This window comes from Sminthopsis crassicaudata, chromosome 1 (assembly GCF_048593235.1).
Source record: "Sminthopsis crassicaudata isolate SCR6 chromosome 1, ASM4859323v1, whole genome shotgun sequence".
NCBI lineage: Eukaryota > Metazoa > Chordata > Mammalia > Dasyuromorphia > Dasyuridae > Sminthopsis > Sminthopsis crassicaudata.
This window is the reverse complement of record NC_133617.1, coordinates 350,720,710-350,740,934: the sequence shown is the minus strand read 5'-3', so window position 1 is coordinate 350,740,934 and position 20,225 is coordinate 350,720,710. Positions and strand designations below refer to the sequence as shown.

Here is a 20,225-nt window from a genome sequence, read left to right as displayed (position 1 = left end):
ACTAGAATATTTTTAAAGAAGTGAAACAATTTTGCTTTCTTTTTTTTTCTTTCTGTTAACAGGGTATTGAGTATTTAGCATTATTAGAAAATCTCAATCTGTACTACAATAATATTTCCTCGCTAACAGAAGTATTTCGACTTCATCAATTAACTGAACTGAAAGATGTGGATTTGCGACTGAATCCTGTAGCTAAGAATGAACCTGATTATCGTCTTTTTCTTGTGTATATAATTCCAAGACTCAGACAGTTAGGTACGAGAGACTAAAATCATTAAGACTTATTTTTTTCTAAATGGTTATACTGTACAAAAATGGAATGATAATTTTTATATATGAATGAGTTGATACTGATCAATTCAGACCTGCATTTTTTTTTTCTGTTGTAATGAATTTACTTTTATCTACCTATTTGGACCTTTGTATTTATCCATGTTTCTTGGTGGCATGAGTATATGAATAGACATCAGATTGAACTTCTTGATTTGATAGTAGTGAGTAAAGCTCACTCTTTTAATTTAATATTAATTTATTTTAATTAATTAATTAATTTTTAATCTACTTAAATTAACTTAAATATTTAATTAATTCATGACCACAGTACCTAGTATGACATTTGAAATCATAAAAGATTAAAAAAAAATTTCCCCATACTTAGAAGTAATAACTCACAAAATCCTTGTACTTTTCCCACAATTATCATGTGCAGAATGTAGTATGAATCAACCGATAACATTCGAAAAGATAAAAGACAGTTGCTTTCTTCTTTGGACTAAAATATTTCAAGTAAGAAATTGCTTTCTTTATAGTACATGCTATATAAAATAATCTGTAAGAAAAACTTTAATTAGCATTTAAGTAAAAAATAGAATTGACTATAGGTCTTAAAAATTAATCCTATCTGCTATAAAACTTGTGGGATCAGTGCAATTGTGAATCAGAAAGATAAGATGTGATCTTTTTGGCCTAGTTTTCCCAGCTAAATTGAGGAAAATAATGTCATGTTCTTCAGAACTGTATTGGAAAGGTCAAAATGCTTGCAAAAGATTTTGATACTTACCAGAATTAGTTAAGCCTAGTTATGTTCTCTCTAGGTTCTGTCATATTAGGTATCAACCTATTTCCTTATCAAAAATGAGACTTTCTTAACATCCATATGGTATTATTCTTAGATATAGTGATAGTACACTAGACATCTGTATAGTTGATTTCTCAAATCTCTGTTTTGTTCCAATTACTTCCAATGTTCCATAAATTTAGATTTGAATAAAGTTAGTACTAATTGTCTAGATTTTCAAAGAAACTTTTGAACTCCTAAACTGTTGAATGTAGTATAACATTCTAGCTGGGCTATGGTGATTGGAATTAGGATAAACTTCCAATTTCCTTTTCATTAGTCATCTTTTAAACTCTATCTAGCCAGATTTCAGTTTATCTTTCCAGCCTCATTAGACCATACTCTCTTTTCTATTCTCTGATCCAGTCAAACTGACTTTCTCTGTTTTTTATATGTGCCATTCCATTCTGCCTCAGCGCCTTTGCACTGGCTGTCCCATGTGACTGAATGCACTCCTTACTTTCATCTTATAGTATAGAGCCCCTCTTTTTCCCAAAAATGTAGTTCAGACATCTTTATGAAGCCTTTCTTGTTCCCTCAGCCTTCTCTATCAAACTACCTTTTATATAATTATTTTGTACTTACTAATTTTATATTTGATTGTGTGGGTTTTTCTCCCCTAGATAATCGTTTAGTGAGAGAGAGTGAACGAAAAGCATCTCTTTCACATTTTTCTATGGAAGAAACATATGAATTGAAACAGATTTCTCCAAATTCATTGAAAAATAAAGCAGAGAGGTATGAACAGAAGTGATATTTGAATATTTAGAAAATTAAGTTTGAAGTGTCAGAAAAATTTAGAACCAAGTTAAAACATATATATATATTCTTTTTTAAAAATTACATTTATTTTTATCATTTACTTTTTAATTTTCTCATCCAAATTCTTCCTCCATTGCTTCTCTTACTCATTGAGGAGACAAGCTGTGTGATACACATTTTATATATATATATATATATATATATATATATATATATGTTTCTGTATACATTAGGCTTTATTGTGTAGCAAATTGTCTTTAAATGTATTCAAAGCTTAGTAACTAGTTTCTAAACCAGATTTTTAAATAAAAAGTTAAAGAAATCCACAAACTGCACTAATTATAGAAGATAATTTTCTTCTGTGTGCCATCCTGAATTTCTGTATTTTGAAAAATGTTGCTGTTTTATATAATTAAAATAATTATATATTCATGTTTTATTCTTCATACATCAATTAATAATAAGTTTTTCCATAGTTCTTTTTTTAGATTCATCTTTTTTTTTTTCTTAATAGTAGCTGGTTTGTTTTTTTTTTTTTTTTAAATAAGCTCTCTTTTTTTAGTCATTTTCAATTGTTGAATTTGTGAGTTATTTCCAGTCTTTTATAATTATGACTATTTTATTCCATGGATATTTTACACCATAAGTCTTTGTTTCCTTTCAGAAACACTCTCTAATCCTAGTTGTATTTTTGTAGTTTTGTAATTGTATCCCTCCTGTCATGTTCCAGGCACTATGCTAGGAGCAGTAGTTGCAAATTCTAAAAATGAAACAAATTTTACCTTTTAGGAAATTTTTTTATAATTTTATATTGCCATATTTTTAAAAAATATAGTACCATAACAATATTCATCTTTTTTTTTTTTAAAGCTAGTTTCCAATTTAAAGGATATATAGTAACATCTCAGAATTGTATTTTAATCCTAAAGTGATGATTGCTTTGTACTTGGTCATATCACACACCTAGATTGTGTTAAATTCTAGTTATTACATTTTAAAAGGGACACTGACAAATAATATGTTTACAGAGGATAATGCAGGGGGTACCATTTTGTATAAAGACTTACTGAATGAAAGATGCTTATTCTGGGAAACAGAGGACTAAAAGGAAAAATATAACTGCTTTCAGATATTTGAAAGGCTGTAATATTCTGTAAGCTTCTATTATGTGCCTGCTATATACAAGGTATTGGGGATATAAAACAAAAATGACAAAAGTAAATTGTCTGAGACAAACATAATTAGGACTAATAGAGAATGACAGAAGCTCTTAATTTTAGTTTAATATAAGGAAGAAATCTGTTACAGTTAAACTGGCCATAATGAAAAGTTTGTGAAGGAGTGCCCAATTACTACCAGCATTAAACAGAATTCATCACTAAGGGATTTCATGCAACTATTCTTTAATTGGCTAGAAACTAAAATAAGCCTGTAAGATAAATTTGACTCTAACTTTGTGATTCTGGCTTAAGAGGGTAATCTGATGAATGTTTTTTATACCCAGGGAAAATCCCAGTATACAGAGGAATATAAATAAGGGTTTGGGGATTGCTTTTATTATGGTAGTATCCCTTAGCAGGAAATATGATAATCCCTATTTTTCAAGATGATTAAAGAATTGTCAGATTTTAATTCTTGGAAATATTTACTTTATATTATCTGCATAGATTTCTAATTTCCAGAAAAAAAGAATGCAATAAAAAACTGCTAAGCACATTTACTTTTTAATGAATCAGAAAGAACTTCATGGTCATTCTTATAAACATTTATTAACTTTATACTTATTATCCTTATAGACAAATGGATTAAAGATTTTCAGTTGATAAGATTAAAACCTAATTATTATTAGCTAGCTTAACCTTTTCTTTTACTTGGGAATCACAGAATGAATTATATAGTTAGTCATAGAATTTAAATTTAGTAATCATCCTCTTCAGTTGAAGACAGTCTGGTCCAGAGAATCAGTGACTTTGCTAAGCTGAGACCAGAAACAAGCAATATTTTAAACACTAATGCTGATAATGATAATAATATTAAACCTCTGGGAATGGGAGAGTAAGTGACTTTTTAGTGATACTGCTACTCTTTACCTCTTCACAAGAAATACACTTATAGTCATTAAAATTAAAATGGAACAATAAGTAGTAAGAAAATATATGAAATATCACCCCTAAGGTAAATACTATTGTATTTCACAATGAAATAATAGAGGAGGGTCACATATTTATTCTTTCAGCTACAGCCAGTGTGACCAAATGATGAAGTGTTGGTGGAAATAGCTTTTCCTATCCTTTCTTGACAGATATATATTTTTTTTTAACACACTATCCACATTAACATAGGAGAGCTTTGAATTTGTTCAGCCTCATAATAGAGAAATAAGGCAACTGGCAATTAAGGTGGGGTGAAGTGGGAAACACACATCATTAACAAGTCATCCAGAATGGAAGGGGCTCTTCAGAGTTTACACTTTGGTAGGGATGTAATCTGATTTTGTTACAAAAAGGTCTCCCTTTCCAAGGGAATTTTTTGTAGTTAAAACAAACAAACAAACAAAAAAAAAACCTAGTGACAATTTGTGGGAAGGGAACCAAACTGAGTAATCTTGTTACCTGGAACTGCAGAGAAAGATATGTTGATTATGAGCCTAACCCCAGGGAGAAAACTTAGCAGTGAGAATTATGGAGAGAAAAGTAGCAATGAGCAAACAATCCAGAAAGTTAGAACACAATAAATATATTGCTGTAAAGGAAAGTAAACTAAAAATCACCAGTGAGACAATAAATTTCATAGGATCCCCCAAAATAAAAATGGAACAGTAGCAGGAAATCAAATTCAAAAAAGAGGTCATAAGAAAAACTAGGATAGCCAATTGGAACACATAACGAAGAACTTCAAAGTAAAGGTTCCAGAAAAAGAGAATGGCAAATATGGACGTCAGAAATACAGGGTAAAATAAAATTTGTAACTGAATTAAATTATATAACAATATAGTAAGAATACTATTATCTTTAAAATTTTTTTATTTTAATTTTTAAATTTCAGTAGTATTTTATTTTTCTAAATACATGCAAAAATAGTTTTCAGCATCCACCCCTACAAAATCTTGTGTTCCAAATTTTTTTTTCCTCTTCCCCCATCCCCAAGATAGCAAACAAATCTGATGTAGGGTTAAACAAGTATAGTTCTTTTAAACATATGTCCATATTCGTCATGCTGTGCAAAAATAATCAGATCAGAAAGAGGAAAAAATCAGAAGCAAACAATAACAATAATAAAAATGGTGAAAATACTAGCTTTGATCCACATACAGTCTCCATAATTTTCTCTCTGCATACAGATGGCTCTTTCTATTATCAGTCTGTTGGAAATTGCTTTCAATCACTCATTGTCTATCACAGTTGATCACATAATCTTGTTATTGTATATAATAGAACATCATTTCATTAAAATAAAATTACCTAAAAAATGAATAAAAATAGTTTTAAAATATTAGATCTCAGAAATTCATGATGATTAAATGACTGGAATTTAAGGAAATTACCCAGTGACATCGAAAACAAATCATAAGTTGCAGTGTTTGAATTCACAGATCACTGATAGAAACCCCTAAATTAAGAAATGTAATGGGTAACAATTAGAATTTTAAAATCAAATTACAAATGTCACATAGTAAGCAAAAGCAAAGACATTCAATTATCACATACAAATTTGTCAAACAAGTTGTATGTTGTTATATACAAACTTGTATGTAAAAAAATCAAATAAAAAAGAAATATTGCTCCCCAAAACAATGTATCCTACACAATCAAACCTTAATCACTAATAACAATGCACTTTAAACAAAAAGGAGTAGTCTGAGTCATTTCTTTAAAAGAAATAGGAGGTAAAGGGGCAAGTAAGTATCTCAGTGGATAGATAGAGTATCAGCCCTGGAGAGAGGAGGACCTTAGTTCAGATGTGACCTTAAGACACTTGTGCCACTTACTAACTGTGACCCTGGGCAAGTCACTATCCTGCCTTGAAAGAAAAAAAAAAAACAACTAAGGTGAAGTACTAAGTGGTGAGAACTAAGACATGCAGTCACTTAACATGAGGGACTAGCTATGGTTAACAGAAAGGTTTAAGTAGTGAAATTAATGCTTATATGCATCTTAGTCAAGATGAGATTATTTTAAAAATTGCTTTGAGTGGAAGTTAAAGGGAAAATATCTAGGTGCAAAAATTCCTAAGGAATTGGGGACAAGGGAGAAAATTTAATGATATGTGGAATAAAACCCTACATTTCCTCTTAAAATTTATATTATAGAGGGCATTGGGGCACATAGAGGAGCTCCCATCTTGCTTTGGTTAGATAGGGTAAGTGAAGGCCTATTGGTACCTTAAAATGTCTCTAGGGAGGCAGGAGAATAGGGGAACCTAGTGTATGTGGACAAGAATATGTATGAAAAGAAGCTAAGTTCTTTATTAGGAGGGGGAGTTGTAGAGGTCATTGAGATATCCTTGCAAAAAGGTCAGGGAGGGGAAGTGATAAATTGCCCATTTTGAGTTTCAAAAGAGTGCACTTTAAGTATTGTTTCTTAGAATCACATTTTACCCTTGAAGGGAAGGAAAGAAATAAATGGAATAGGCAATCATATTAATAAACTACACAGAAAGTGAACAAAGTTTGTGTCTTTCGAAAGCCCTACTTTGTGTGAGGAACATAGAACAAACAAAGCATAAACGTACATTAAATTTCAGAATAGAAAGAAAAGGAAATAAGAATAGGGAGAGAGTAAATGTTTCTTGGCTAAAAGTGTCCTAAATGAATATTACTCAAGTTAAATTGGAGTGGATGGGGATGGGATAGGGAATATTCTGAACCAAACTTATTTGGGCTGGAGAAGGGAAGAGGAAAATGATTAAAAAAAAAAAAAAAAAAAAAAAGAATTAATTAAATTCATAAAACTTAGGCTAGCATATAGTTACAGGAGTTGAGAGAAAAACAGAGAAGATAGAGATTAATTTTCTTTTTTTTTATTAGTTTTTTAAATTTTATAATTATATATTTTTTTGACAGTATATATGCATGAGTAATTTTTTTTATAACATTATCCCTTGTATTCATTTTCCCTTCCCTCCCTCTACTCCCTCCCCTAGATGACAGGCAATCCCATACATTTTACACGTGTTACAGTATAACCTAGATACAATATATGTGTTAAATCCAATTTTCTTGTTGCACATTAAGTATTAGATTCCGAAGGAATAAGTAACCTGGGTAGATAGACAGTAATGCTAACAATTTACATTCACTTCCCAGTGTTCCTTCTCTGGATGTAGTTGTTTCTGTCCATCATTGATCAACTGGAAGTGAGTTGGATCTTCTTTATGTTGAAGATATCCACTTCCATCAGAATACATCTTCATATGGTATTGTTGAAGTGTACAGCAATCTTCTAGTTCTGTTCATTTCACTCAGCATCAGTTCATGCAAGTCTCTCCAAACCTTTCTGAATTCATCCTGCTGGTCATTTCTTAACAGAGCAATAATATTCCATAAGCTTCATATACAATAATTTACCCAACCATTCTCCAACTGATGGACATCCATTCATCTTCCGGTTTCTGGCCACTAACAAAAGAGCTGCTACAAACATTTTGGCACATACAGGTCCCTTTCCCCTCTTTAGTATTTCTTTGGGATATAAGCCCAGTAGTAGCACTGCTGGATCAAAGGGTATGCACAGTTTGATAACTTTTTGGGCATAGTTCCAAATTGCTCTCCAGAATGGCCGGATTCTTTCACAGCTCCAACAACAATGTATTAGTGTCCCAGTTTTCCCACATCCCTTCCAACATTCATCATTATTTGTTCCTGTCATCTTAGCCAATCTGACAGGTGTGTAGTGGTATCTCAGAGTTGTCTTAATTTGCATTTCTCTGATCAGTAGTGATTTGGAACACTTTTTCATATGAGTGGATATAATTTCAATTTCATCATCTGAGAATTGTCTGTTCATATCCTTTGACCATATATCAATTGGAGAATGGTTTGATTTCTTATAAATTAGGGTCAGTTTAGAGATTAATTTTCTATAAAAAAAAAAAACACTGATCAAACTAATTTAGCTTAATAAAGATAGAAGTGAAAAATCTTAATTCTGAATCTCCTTCAATTCTTCCTCAGTGAGGGACACTACCAGAGGGAAATAAGACAAATAGTTTCATTCTGTTATCTAGGTGGGGTTGGGTCAGTCCTTAGCAAAAGAATTCCAATGCTATTCAATTAAAGATCTATTCAAATTCCAGCTCAAGCTGAAACCCAGCTTGTAGATGAGCCAATTTGGGCTGTCCCAGCCCCCACGGGTCTTAACTGCTCTGGCTGTCCCAGCCCCTCACTAAGACACAATATTCTTTGTTGAAGCCTCCTTCAACAAAAGTCTTTTGCAGATGGACCTTGGTAGCTCCCTTTGCTGCCAAGACCTTCTATCCACTGAGAACTTCATTCTCAGTGCAAAACTTCATTTTCCATACATCTGTCACTATAGAAGTCAGTCTCTCGGTAAACTAATTTCTAACAAAAAGCTTTGATTTTGCAACTAATAATTTGGAAATGAGTGAATTCTTTCACTCCTAAAATCTGCAGCTGATTTAAAGGGGATACTTAATAACTCTCTTATAGCCACCAGGAATCTAGACCATCTAGCACCTACCTTACAGAGTTGTAGTGAAGATGAAATCAAATGTGTAAAGTGTTTTGCTAATCTTAAAGAGATTTATAAAATGGTAGAATTGCATTATAAAAAGCAGGCATTGTAATCATGATTTCAGTAAGACAAAATCAAGAGGGAAAAAAACAGGGAAATTGCGTCATGCTCTAAATCACCTAGACAGTGAAACAATATGTATATAAACATACACATAAATGTACAAAACAATTGCAGTATTTAAATTTTTAAAGGAAAATTCAAATTACAAAGAGATAGTATGGTGGCAATTATAAAAGCATTTAATGTTTGTCTTTCAGAACTAAGTAAATCTAGAAGTGTATATACTTACACATAAATGCACAAAATAATTGCAGTGTCTAAATTTTTAAAGGAAAAATCAAATTACAAAAAGATTATATGGCACAGCAATTATAAAAAAAAATTCCTCATTCAGAACTAAGTAAATCTAAGAGACGTGAACAAGAAAGGAAAACAAATAGATTTGGAAAATTAGATTAAAAATAATTGTGGTATTAGTTGGATGGGAATAGCAAAGAATATAAATGTTTCTCAAAATTACAAGGTAGATATCTTTATGTAACTTGATCATATACAAAGAAATACATATATGTATAAGATAGTATTTAATACATAAGAACAGAGCATTAGTAATGTGCAACTTTGAAACAAAGATTAACTTAAAAACAAGCAGAGATCAAATTTAGAAGATAAAATTGAAAGTTAAAAGATTTGAAATGATAAAATTAAGCCACTTTTTAAAGATCTATATTGATAGATCTTTAGTGAATTCAACTAAAAAAAGGGAGAGTGAAAAAGCAAAGAGTGTGTGTGTGTATGTGTGTCTCTCACACACATATATAGTAAATGTCAAACAGAAAAAATTAAAAAGAATTACCAGAAGTATTCTACTAAACTCCTTTTTAGAAGACAAATATGATACTGATACACTAGATTGATATCCACAAAAATATAAAATAATTCAAAGTAATAATGAGAAATATTTTAATTCAGTTTTGGATAAAGAACACCCCCCCCCAAAAACCCCAATCTAATCCATACTACTAGTCCCAAATTCAATCAAATCTATAAAGAGCAACTAATATCCATGCTACAGATTCACTCTTAAATTGGAAGAAAAATCATAAGTATGATGCTGATACAGAAATAGAGAGCCATAAAGCAAAGAAACAAGCACTAAGGGATGTAAGTGTAAAAATATTTTAAATGAAATCTTTGCAATTCTTTGCCTTTACCAAGTTAGATTTTTAACTGAGATGCAAGGATATTGAAGCAGCCTTAGTAAAGCAATTAGTGTAATTATATATTCAAATTTCTCAAGTACTTTTGATAACATTAAAAAAATTCCTTCTATGTGTTTATATTTTGTAATTTTAAACATAAACTGTGTCTCAAAGGCTTTTTCTGTAGACACACCCCTTCCCCTCAGTATTATCTGTTTGTGTATATGTGTACAGATACACAATATATGTATGTATGTATGTATATAGTTATTTGTATATACATACATATATACAAATATCTACATATAATTTTTATTGCTTTTTTTTCTCTTTATGATTATTTAGGTTGCATATCCTTCCCTAAAAGGGAATTGATAGTCTCATTATCCTCAGCCCGTGTCACATCTCTTTCATTTGGAGTATTGTGCTCAATTATATTCAGTTGTGGGTGCTACTGTTTAAGTGCAAGTATGAAGAGCCTTCTTTTAGTAACATTCAGATTAATAGAATGAACTAGGAAGGTTTCACCTGGAGAAGAGAAGTCTCATAGGGATGTGTTAACTGTCTTCATCAGGAGAAGGCATTAGATTTGTTTTATTTGGCCTTATAGGGCTGAGACAGGAACTATGAGTAGAAGGGACAGGAAGCCAATTTTGACTTAACATTAGGAATTAATGATGTCCAGAAGTGAAATGGGTTTGCTTCAGAGGCAGGAGGTTATCTATCGGGTTTTCAAACAGAAAATGGTTAATTATTTGTAAGGCATATTAAGCAGAGATTCCTTTTGATGATAGGTTAGATTAAATGACTGTTGAAATAACTTCTCAAATTTGGTATTAATTCTATAAAAATCAACAAAGTTACCATTTTTAATGAAGTAAATTTAAAAAAAAAAAACAGGAAACCAGTAAAAGGAAAATCCCATTGAAAATACTATGTAAATGCATAAAATATTTGAGTATCATATGTTCCAAAATACTTTCATATGAGGAATATTAAATAGATAAAAACACTGTAGTATAGTAATACTTGTATTACCTCAAAAGAGTCTTTTGAGGAAAGGACTTTATAAGCTGCCAGCTTTGTATTTAAGCTATTTTGTATGAATGTAGTATAAATCAAATTACCTTTGTAATGTTTTTAGATTTTCCCATGCTTAAGAATGATCAAATAACTATAGAATTTAGAAAATAACTTGGAAGATCCTTTATCAATGAAACTGAATCAGCTATGCAAAAAAAACTTTTCAAATTAATACTAGATAATAACAAAAGTAATAAAAATCTTATTTGTTTTTAACATTAAAATTTTGAGTTCTGAATTCCTCTTGAATCCCTCCCCCACCTGTTGAGAAGGTAAGCAATAAGATATCACTTATTGGTATTTTTTTATTTTTTTAATAATTATACCTAGACACTATCTTTATGCTATAGAAGAGTGGTATCAAACTCAATTAGAAAATAGGGCCAGTAAGCCCTACATATAGATCCCTGCAGCTACATATTGACTTAGAAAACCATATAATAACATCCGTATTATATGTTACTTTTATTTATTTTAATTATTTCCCACTTACATTTAATCTGGTTTGGACTTTACTTTGGTTGTTGCAGCAGAATAGTTGATACTGCTGTTATAGAATACAATGCTGATTGTTGTTCAATTGTTTCAATTTTGTCCAACTTTTCATGACCCTATTGGGGATTTTTGTGACAAAGATCCTGGAATAGTTTGCCATTTCCTTTTCCAGCTCATTTTACAGATTTTGAGACAAACCGGGTTAAGTGACTAGTCAGTGTCTGAAGTCAGATTTCAATCAGAAAGATGGATTTTCCTAACTAAAAGTGCAGTGCTCTATCTACTGTACTTCCTAGTTGCCCTAATAGTGCTGTTATAAAATTATAATAAATAATTTTGCTTTCTTTGATAGAGATCGACATTCTAGAGCAAAATATATTGACTCCCTAACAAAGAAGTGTTCAATCATGGATGCAGAAGATGAAGCTGTCCTAAATCTAATTGCTGAATGTGAAATGGATTTAAGTAAGCCTCCTGGGATTACAAGTGCTAATAAAAAAAACTGTGCTGTACCTGAATTTCATAATTTGCAAGGTATTTTACAGTGACTATTGCTTATTGAATATTGGCTATGGTTTGTGTCACACATACTGTATAATTGGTGATTTTTTTTTAAAACAACATGATTTTATAGGAAGAGACTGCATTTGGGAGAACCCAGGTCTACACCCTTACTGCCAGGCTGGGCTTCAGGTATCTTCATTTGTAAAATCAGGGAGTAAGACAAGGTGACCATTAAGGGCTCCAAGTTCTGACAAAGAGAAATAGCAAGTGGCATTTAAAAGAAAATTTATTACAAGAAGATGCCACATAGGACAAGGTTTATATTATTTTTCATCTGTGTTTCTTTAATGCCTAGCACAGTGGTTAATAAATGTTTTTTGAATTTGATTGAGAAGGTAAACCATATTCTGTAACTAGCAGAATTGAAGTTCTTCTCAAGCTGATAAGGACTTTAATTCTGCTAATTACAGAATTGTCTTCTTTGTTTTTCATTGTCTTATTGGCCCTGAAGTGCAAATTTGATTTATTTGTGGGGGACATCTGGACACTTTAAAATTTTCTGATCTCCTACACCATCTTTCCAGAATCTTCCTTTCACACTTGTTATCTGTAATTTTTGCAGCATTCAATTCTCTGTGTCTGTGTGTATATGGTTCTTTCCATTTACCTTATACCCAGTGTGTATACATTTTCTTGGCTCGACTTATTTCACACTGAAACAGTTCTTGCAGATTTTTTCATGTTTTTTCCTCTATTCATCACATTCATCATTTCTTAATGCATAGTAAAGTTTATATATCTTAGATAACAAAATTTTGATACACAAATTTCCCCCAGGTGTATTGATTTTATTTATACAGATGTTTTTAAGTTTCACATAATCAAATATACATATATATATATATGTGTATATATATATATACACACACATACATGTGTATATATATTCACACCCACTCACATACATATCTACATACATATACATACCCATATAAATACAGACATGTGCACATATATGTATTTACATATATGTAGACATGCTCTAAAACAGTATTAATATGGCTGACATAATGTACATTTCTCTCTTGATTAAAACTTTGACTTTGTCTGAGATCAAAGGCCTACTTTTATGTTTTCTAATAAATTCTACTCCTCATCCTTATTTTAGTGTTTATGTATATCTTTTATTTTCTTTCCCTGCTAACTCTTCTACTTAGTGCATTGCTTTAAAGGGACACTTTAGAATTGAATCTGTACATGTTATTTTGCGTGCTTTAGTAGATTAATATCCAGATCTTTGTTTATTATGTGGTTATTATTTGGAAAGGAATTTCCTATTTTTATTTTCATATCTTGGATTTTGTTACTATTTTCTAGAAATGAAGCTAAATTTTAGAAGTTTATTTTGTAGCCTTTGCTGACTTTGCTGAACTATTATCAGAATTAGTGTCTATGCAGATAAATTTAATACTGATATTGGCTTGTTATATATTGTTCCCTTCAGCATAATATAGTTTTCTTCTTTATCCCTTTTTATGTTTTGAATGTTTATTTTTACTTTGTCAGATAGCATAATTGCAGCTCTTGCTTTTAAAATTTACTTTGTATATAGTAAAAAAATTTTCTATTCCTTTAGTTTTATTTTGTTTGTATATGACTAAAATGTGTATTTCAGGTCTTTTCTCCATCATCCCTTCTGTTTGCTTGCCTTTTCACACTTGTCTTCTTGTGTATTTTTAGAAAGAAATCTCTCAGTAATCCCTCTGTTGTAATATTTTCTCCCTGGTCCTTGGAAGCTGGATTTATTTACATTTCTTGCATTTCTGTTATGTGAGGTATTTAAAAAGCAAAGACTTTGTTCAGGTCTAGTTTTCTAGTTAAGGACTCCTCATTTTAATATTGGAAGCTGTGATTTAAATTTTTTGTTTTAAAGCAGCTTCATTTATAAATTTGTTTATAAATCGTTAAGGACTGTATATTTATTTAATTATCAATTACATATTTTTAAAGCAGAACTTCACCATAATTTTGTTATTTAATCAATTAATAATTATATAAAGAATTTTATCATTTTAGATATTTAAACTATAATGTCTAGTATACACACACATATAGTTAATGAATTCTTAACATTCTAGTTATCTTCTTTATCTATCAAAATATTAAGTGGGCAATAGACACATGGGTTAAAGAGACAGGGAAGCATGCTGAAAAGAAATAGATCTATAGTGAAGCATTTCATCCTTCTTCCTGTATTATCACAAGAAGAAATTTGATGACTATCATGGGACAATTTCTTGGAGTGCTTCCCAGGTTAATTAGGAAATTATTTTACAACTTAGCATATCTGAGAATGCTTATCTTTTTTTTTTTTTTTTCCTAGCAGAATTGTCATTTTTATTCTATTAGCTTGGCCTATCCATGAACAATTGATATTTTTCCATTTGTTTAGATCTGATTTTATTTGAGGAGTATTTTATAATTGTGTTCATATAATTCTTGGGTTTGTCTTAGCAGGCACATCCCTCCTCCCAAGTATTTTATTTTGTCTACAGTAATTTTAAATGGAATTTTTCTATCTCTTGCTGTTGGGCTTTGTTAATAGTATATAGAAATGCTGATGACCTGATGATCTGTTTATTTTATATCCTGCAACTGTGCTAATTGTTTCCAGTAGATTTTTGGATGATTTTCTAGAATTCTCTAAGTATATCATCATATCGTCTTCAAAGAGTGATAGCTTTATTTCCTCATTGACTATTCCATCCTTTAATTTTTTTCTTTTCTTATTGCTAAAGCCAATATTTCTAGTACCATATCAAATAATAGTGGTAGTAATAGGCATCCTTGTTTCATCCCTGATGAATTGTTTCTTTCAAGTGGCTTGCAAATTCTCCTTGATCTGTGAGCTCTGCAATTTTTCTTTTTTTTTTTTTTCTATGTTTTTTTTTTTTTTTTTAATTATAACTTTTTATTGACAGTACATAATGCATGGGTAATTTTTTTCAACATCATCCCTTCTACTCACTTCTGCTCCGATTTTCCCCTCCCTCCACCTCCTCCACTAGATGGCAGGCAGTCTTATACATGTTAAATATGTTATCATATATCCTAGATACAATATATGTGTGCAGAACCATACAGTTCTCTTGTTGCACAAGAAGAATTGGATTCAGAAGGTAAAAATAACTTGGGAAGAAAAACAAAAATGTAAACAGTTTATACTCATTTCCCAGTGTTCCTTTTCTGGGTGTAGCTGTTCTGTCCATCATTGATCAATTGGAGCTGAATTAGATCTTTTGTTTGTCGAAGATATCCACTTCCATCAAAATACATCCTCCTATAGTATTGTTGTTGAAATGTATAATAATCTTCTGGTTCTGCTCATTTCACTCAGCATTAGTAGATGTAAGTCTATCCAAGCCTCTCTGTATTCATCCTGCTGGTCATTTCTTAAAGCGCAATAATATTCCGTAACATTCATATACCATCATTTACCCAACCATTCTCCAATTGAGGGGCATCCAGAGAATACTTATCTTTATGTAAATATATATTACAGTAAATTATGATAGAAGAATTTCTTTAGTAATTTTTAATTATAATAGATTTATAATTCTAAACCTCCAATTTGGTTTCAGACCTGGGGAAAAAAATCTGATCAGTCAGATCTTGCTATGATTATGTTTGGATATGGGTATATTTTTCCTTCTTGAATACTGTTTCTGTTGCTAATAGAGTGGAGAAAGGACAATGTAATGGAAGGAATATTCATTGCCATCATCCTCAATAATTCTCTTCCTTGATTCCATGTACCTGTTTGATACTGGATGATTGGCATGGAAATAGCTTGTTTTTATAATCTCTATTTATGTACGTAATGGGGGGAAAAGGGTTTTGATTTGACATAATGGTAAAAATGAACTTAGTTAATTTTACTATATTATTACTTATTTTGCTATAGCATGAATGCTAGAAAAAGTATACTTTGGGAAATTTTCAAAACTAATTTCAAAACAAAAACACTGGTGTACATTTTGAATTTACCTATCATTACTATAAGAACGTCAGTTCATTTTATAGACCAGGCATTCTTTATTTTGAATGAACTAATTTTTTCCGAATTTCAAACTTAAGAGAATTATGTTGTCCTAGTTTTGCCAGTTACTAAGTATATGATTTTGTCAAATCTTTTCATTTTGGGGCCTCAGTTTACTTATTTGTAAAATAAACATATTAGAAGCAAAGTATTTCAAACATCGCTTCCAGATATATTCTATGACTCAATGAGGAAAACATAGAATATCAATTTATAGAACTTAAATCTTTGAATTTAAGTAATTTTAAGGTTTTTGAGACTATAGACTTGGTCATTTTTATTATGAAAATGAAATTGTTCCATTTTAAGATTACACTTGAAATCAAACATTTTCCTATGTTTGAAAAATAATTTTCTGTTCAGTCGATCCATTTTGTGGTAATAGTATGATAATATGGTAATAGAAATTTGTTAAAATATTAGGTATTAGATTATTAAACTAAACTGACTTTCCTAAGTGAATTTTGTTAGATAGTTGATACATTTTAGGAAAATATATAATTTTTGTCAGCTTGAAATGTATGAAATAATTTATTGCAGCTTTTCTTGTGGTGACAAAAAATTGGAAATTGAGGAGATATCCGGTGAATAGCTGAACATATTGTGGTATATGAATGTAATGGAATAATATTATTCTTTATCATGAAATGATGAGCTGATAGATTTCAGAAAAACCTGGAAAGATTTACAAGAACTGATTCTGAGTGAAATGAGAATATTGTACACAGTACAATACAATACACAGGAGAATATTGTACACAGTAGCAACAAGATTGTGTAATGATCAACGCTAATAGACTTACCTCTTCTCAGTAATATAATTCAAGACATTTCCAAAAGATTCATGATGGAAAGTACTGTCATTATCCAGAGAAAGAGCTATGAGTATGGATGCAGATCAAAGCATGCTATTTTCACTTTTTGGTTGTTATTTGGCTTTTTTTCTTTCTCTTAGTCTTCCCCTTTTTTACTGCTTCTTTCTTTACAACATGATTACCATGGAAATATGTTTAATATGATTGTACATGTACAACTTTTATCAGATTTCTTGATGGAGGGAAGAGAAGTTCAAAATCTTTTAAAGATGAATGTTGAAAACCAACTTTACTTGTAATTGGAAAAATGCAATTAAGTAAAAAAAAAGAAAATTAATTTTATTTGTTATTGTGTATGATAAAACTATTTTTATAACATTATTATTTTTTTTAAATAGGTTCTAGACATCTTTTAAGTCCTAAATCATTGCCAAATATCTCTGAAGATAACTTAAGAGGCTATGATAGGAAAAAAAGCAGCAGCAAAGTGAGTTTTCTGGATGATAAACATCATGAACATCCCAATTTAAAATGTCAAGATGAAATAGAAGGTCAGCATAAATATATATGTCCTAGTCATTTTGACCTTCAAACCTCAGGTAATCAAATTAAAAATGAAAAATTTTTATTTGAACAAAAAAATTTTTTTAAGAATGTATGTGTTACAGCTGTAGTAATCCTTATGTTTTTCACTGTGTTGAAAAAATATATAAAATATATTACATAATAATATATAAAATATATCTCAATTTGCTATCATATTGCAAATTGTTTTCTTTATTTCCTTTTGAATTTATAGTGCAATTAAAATTTGATTATCTTTTTCTTTTCTTGAAATCTCTTTCATGGCATTATTTTGCATAATTTTATGTAGCTTTTCATAGATAAGTGGCATTATGGCATAGTGGATAGAAAGCTGACCTTGAAGTTAGGAAGATGTGGGATCAAGTCCTGCCTCTGGACTGTCTGACCTAGGGCAGGACACTTAACCCATTCAGTTCTCTAAGCAGCTAAGAGTATATAAGTTACAGAGAAGGTGGGATTCGCATTGGTAAGATATTCCTCATCAGATGTTCCCTAGAATTGTGAAATTCTAGTTCTAGTCCCTTTTCTCTATAATATGTATGTGCTAAAATTCTCAATATTTTGAAGATTAACAATTTATAGTAAAAATATTTTTAGATTAATATTAAAATAGTATGCTTTTATAACAAGCTAGAGTTTCAAACTAGTAATTGATTTATTGATGTCTAGGATTATCATACTATCAAGTTCATAGTTTCAATAAACTTCATACTTTGAATAATTATTTTTCCATAGATTAGTTGGTTTATGTTATTTTTTCTCCCTTTATCCATGGCACTACCTACTGGAATAAAATATTTTAATAATTTAAAAGTTCATTAAATCCCAAGATTTTTGAACTTAAAATGCTCGATTATTTTTTGTATTGCCCAGAAGATTATCTTTGCTCAATGTTACATAATTTCTAGTTTTAAAGCTAAAATACATTTAGCTTAATTTGATTTCTAAATTTTGTTGAAGATTTCACTAATACACTTAATAACAACTGGAATCCCAAATGTTTTAAAATAATTTTACTATAATTTCTAACCATTTTAATAATACTGTTTTCATTTATGCCTTACATATTTTATAGTAAATTGTATTTTTCCATATGATAGATGCATTTATAATTATTTTGGCACTGCCAAATCAACCACACAACAAAATTTCTACAAATATTCCATAAAACAGAATTATAACATTAAAGGCCTATTACTACTATTTATTCCAATTTTCATTTTGCTTTAAACTCAGGCTCATATTTTCTTTTTTATCATTTCATTTATTTAATCTCTGTTTTATTTTACTTTGTTATATTCTTCTCCTGGCTCTTAGATATTCTTAATAGAATTTTGTTTTGTTTTGGTTTTTGGGGTTTTTTTTGAAAACTTTTTTATATAGAAATGATTAACTCTTTGGTCTTTTTTTCCCTTTCAGTTAGGCCTATTATTGATAACTCTTAAAATCTAACTCAGAAATTGAATAGTCAAGTGATCATTGACTAATTAACTTCTTTGTGTTCCTAGTCAATTCTCTAAGAGTTTGTTGCAGAGCAGTTAATGAACAGAATCTGAAGAGACCATTTTCTCACCAGGAATTTAATTCCCAGAGCTGGGAATACAAAAACAAATATGAAAGTGGTCATCAACTTCAAGGAATTTATATAGTAATATGAGACAATATATAAAAGGATAGAAGTGTTAGGAAAATTAATATAGTAGTAATGATAGTAGTGTTAGGAGGGATATTTTGATTTGAAAATTTTATACTGATGTTAAATAGAGACATTGGAGAAGAGATCATTACTTTCTTTTTAGTAACAATAGCAGTTTTAATTTGTTTCTTTCTCCAGAACAAGGAAGCAGGGGTTAGAAGAAAAATATGGCTCCCTGGGCACATGCATGGTGGGAAAAAGCTTGATGAGGAGTTTAATTGACTGGGTAGGAAAGGGAGGCATAACTGAAATCATCTGATCAAGATAGAATGGTTCCCAGGATGTGTCATCAGTTAGGTCGTGAGGATTTAGTTGTAGATTTAGGTTCTAAGAAAGTTCCCTAGTACGCGGTCTCTGATTTCAGTGACAGTTCAAATGAGGAGATGGATAAAGTTTTTTAGAGGTAGCCTTGTATATAGTAGGTCATAGGAAGCCCTCACCAAGATGTTGTGGAGGGAGAAGATGAGGAAGGACAGGATGAAAATTAAGCTTTTCAGGGCTTGCATAATCTTTAGACTGGATGATAGGAAAACTAGTTAAGAGCAATCTTTTATAACCAAAAATTTTTTAAATAGGGAGAAAAGGCAGTTGTGCAAAATTTTCAGCAAGATGTAGAAATGTGCCAATATGTGCAGTGCACCAGTCAGTAAGCAAGTATTTTTAAAATGCTTACTATTTGCCAGGCATTGTGATAAAAGATAGGGATGCAAAGAAAAACAAAAATAAATAAATGAAACTCAGAGTCCTTGTTTTCAAGGAATAATTATACATTCTAATAAGGGAAACAGCATATAAACTCTTAAGTGTCTATGTAAACTATAAAGCATACATGAAAGTATTCTGAAAAAGGAAGGCATTAATCTGTAAGACCAGGAAAAGCCTTCAGAAGGTGGGATTTGAGCTGAGTCTTGAAGGAAGTTCGGGGAATTAAAGAGGTGGAGTTGAGGTGGCTGAGCCTTCTAGGCATAGAGAATAGTCAGTGAAAAGGCACAGAGATGAATGATGAATATTGTTTTCTTTTAAAAATTTTTTTCAATAATATTTTTTCCAAATACATATAAAGATATTTTTCAACATTAGTTTTTGTGAGACTTTGTTTTCCAAATTTTTCT

General features: G+C 30.5%; 1 protein-coding gene across 4 annotated transcripts in view; it reads left to right on the top strand.

The window, feature by feature from the left end:
- Positions 1–20,225, top strand: part of CEP72 (centrosomal protein 72) — a 78,139-nt gene that overhangs the window by 22,959 nt on the left and 34,955 nt on the right. For 3 of the 4 annotated variants that reach the window (XM_074279198.1, XM_074279197.1, XM_074279196.1), the window contains exons 3-6: positions 63–255; positions 1,741–1,855; positions 11,767–11,948; positions 17,231–17,431. In XM_074279198.1, coding sequence (XP_074135299.1) covers positions 63–255; positions 1,741–1,855; positions 11,767–11,948; positions 17,231–17,431 — 691 coding nt within the window. The remainder of the gene's footprint in view (positions 1–62; positions 256–1,740; positions 1,856–11,766; positions 11,949–17,230; positions 17,432–20,225) is intronic. The other variant, XM_074279199.1, reaches the window with a different exon arrangement.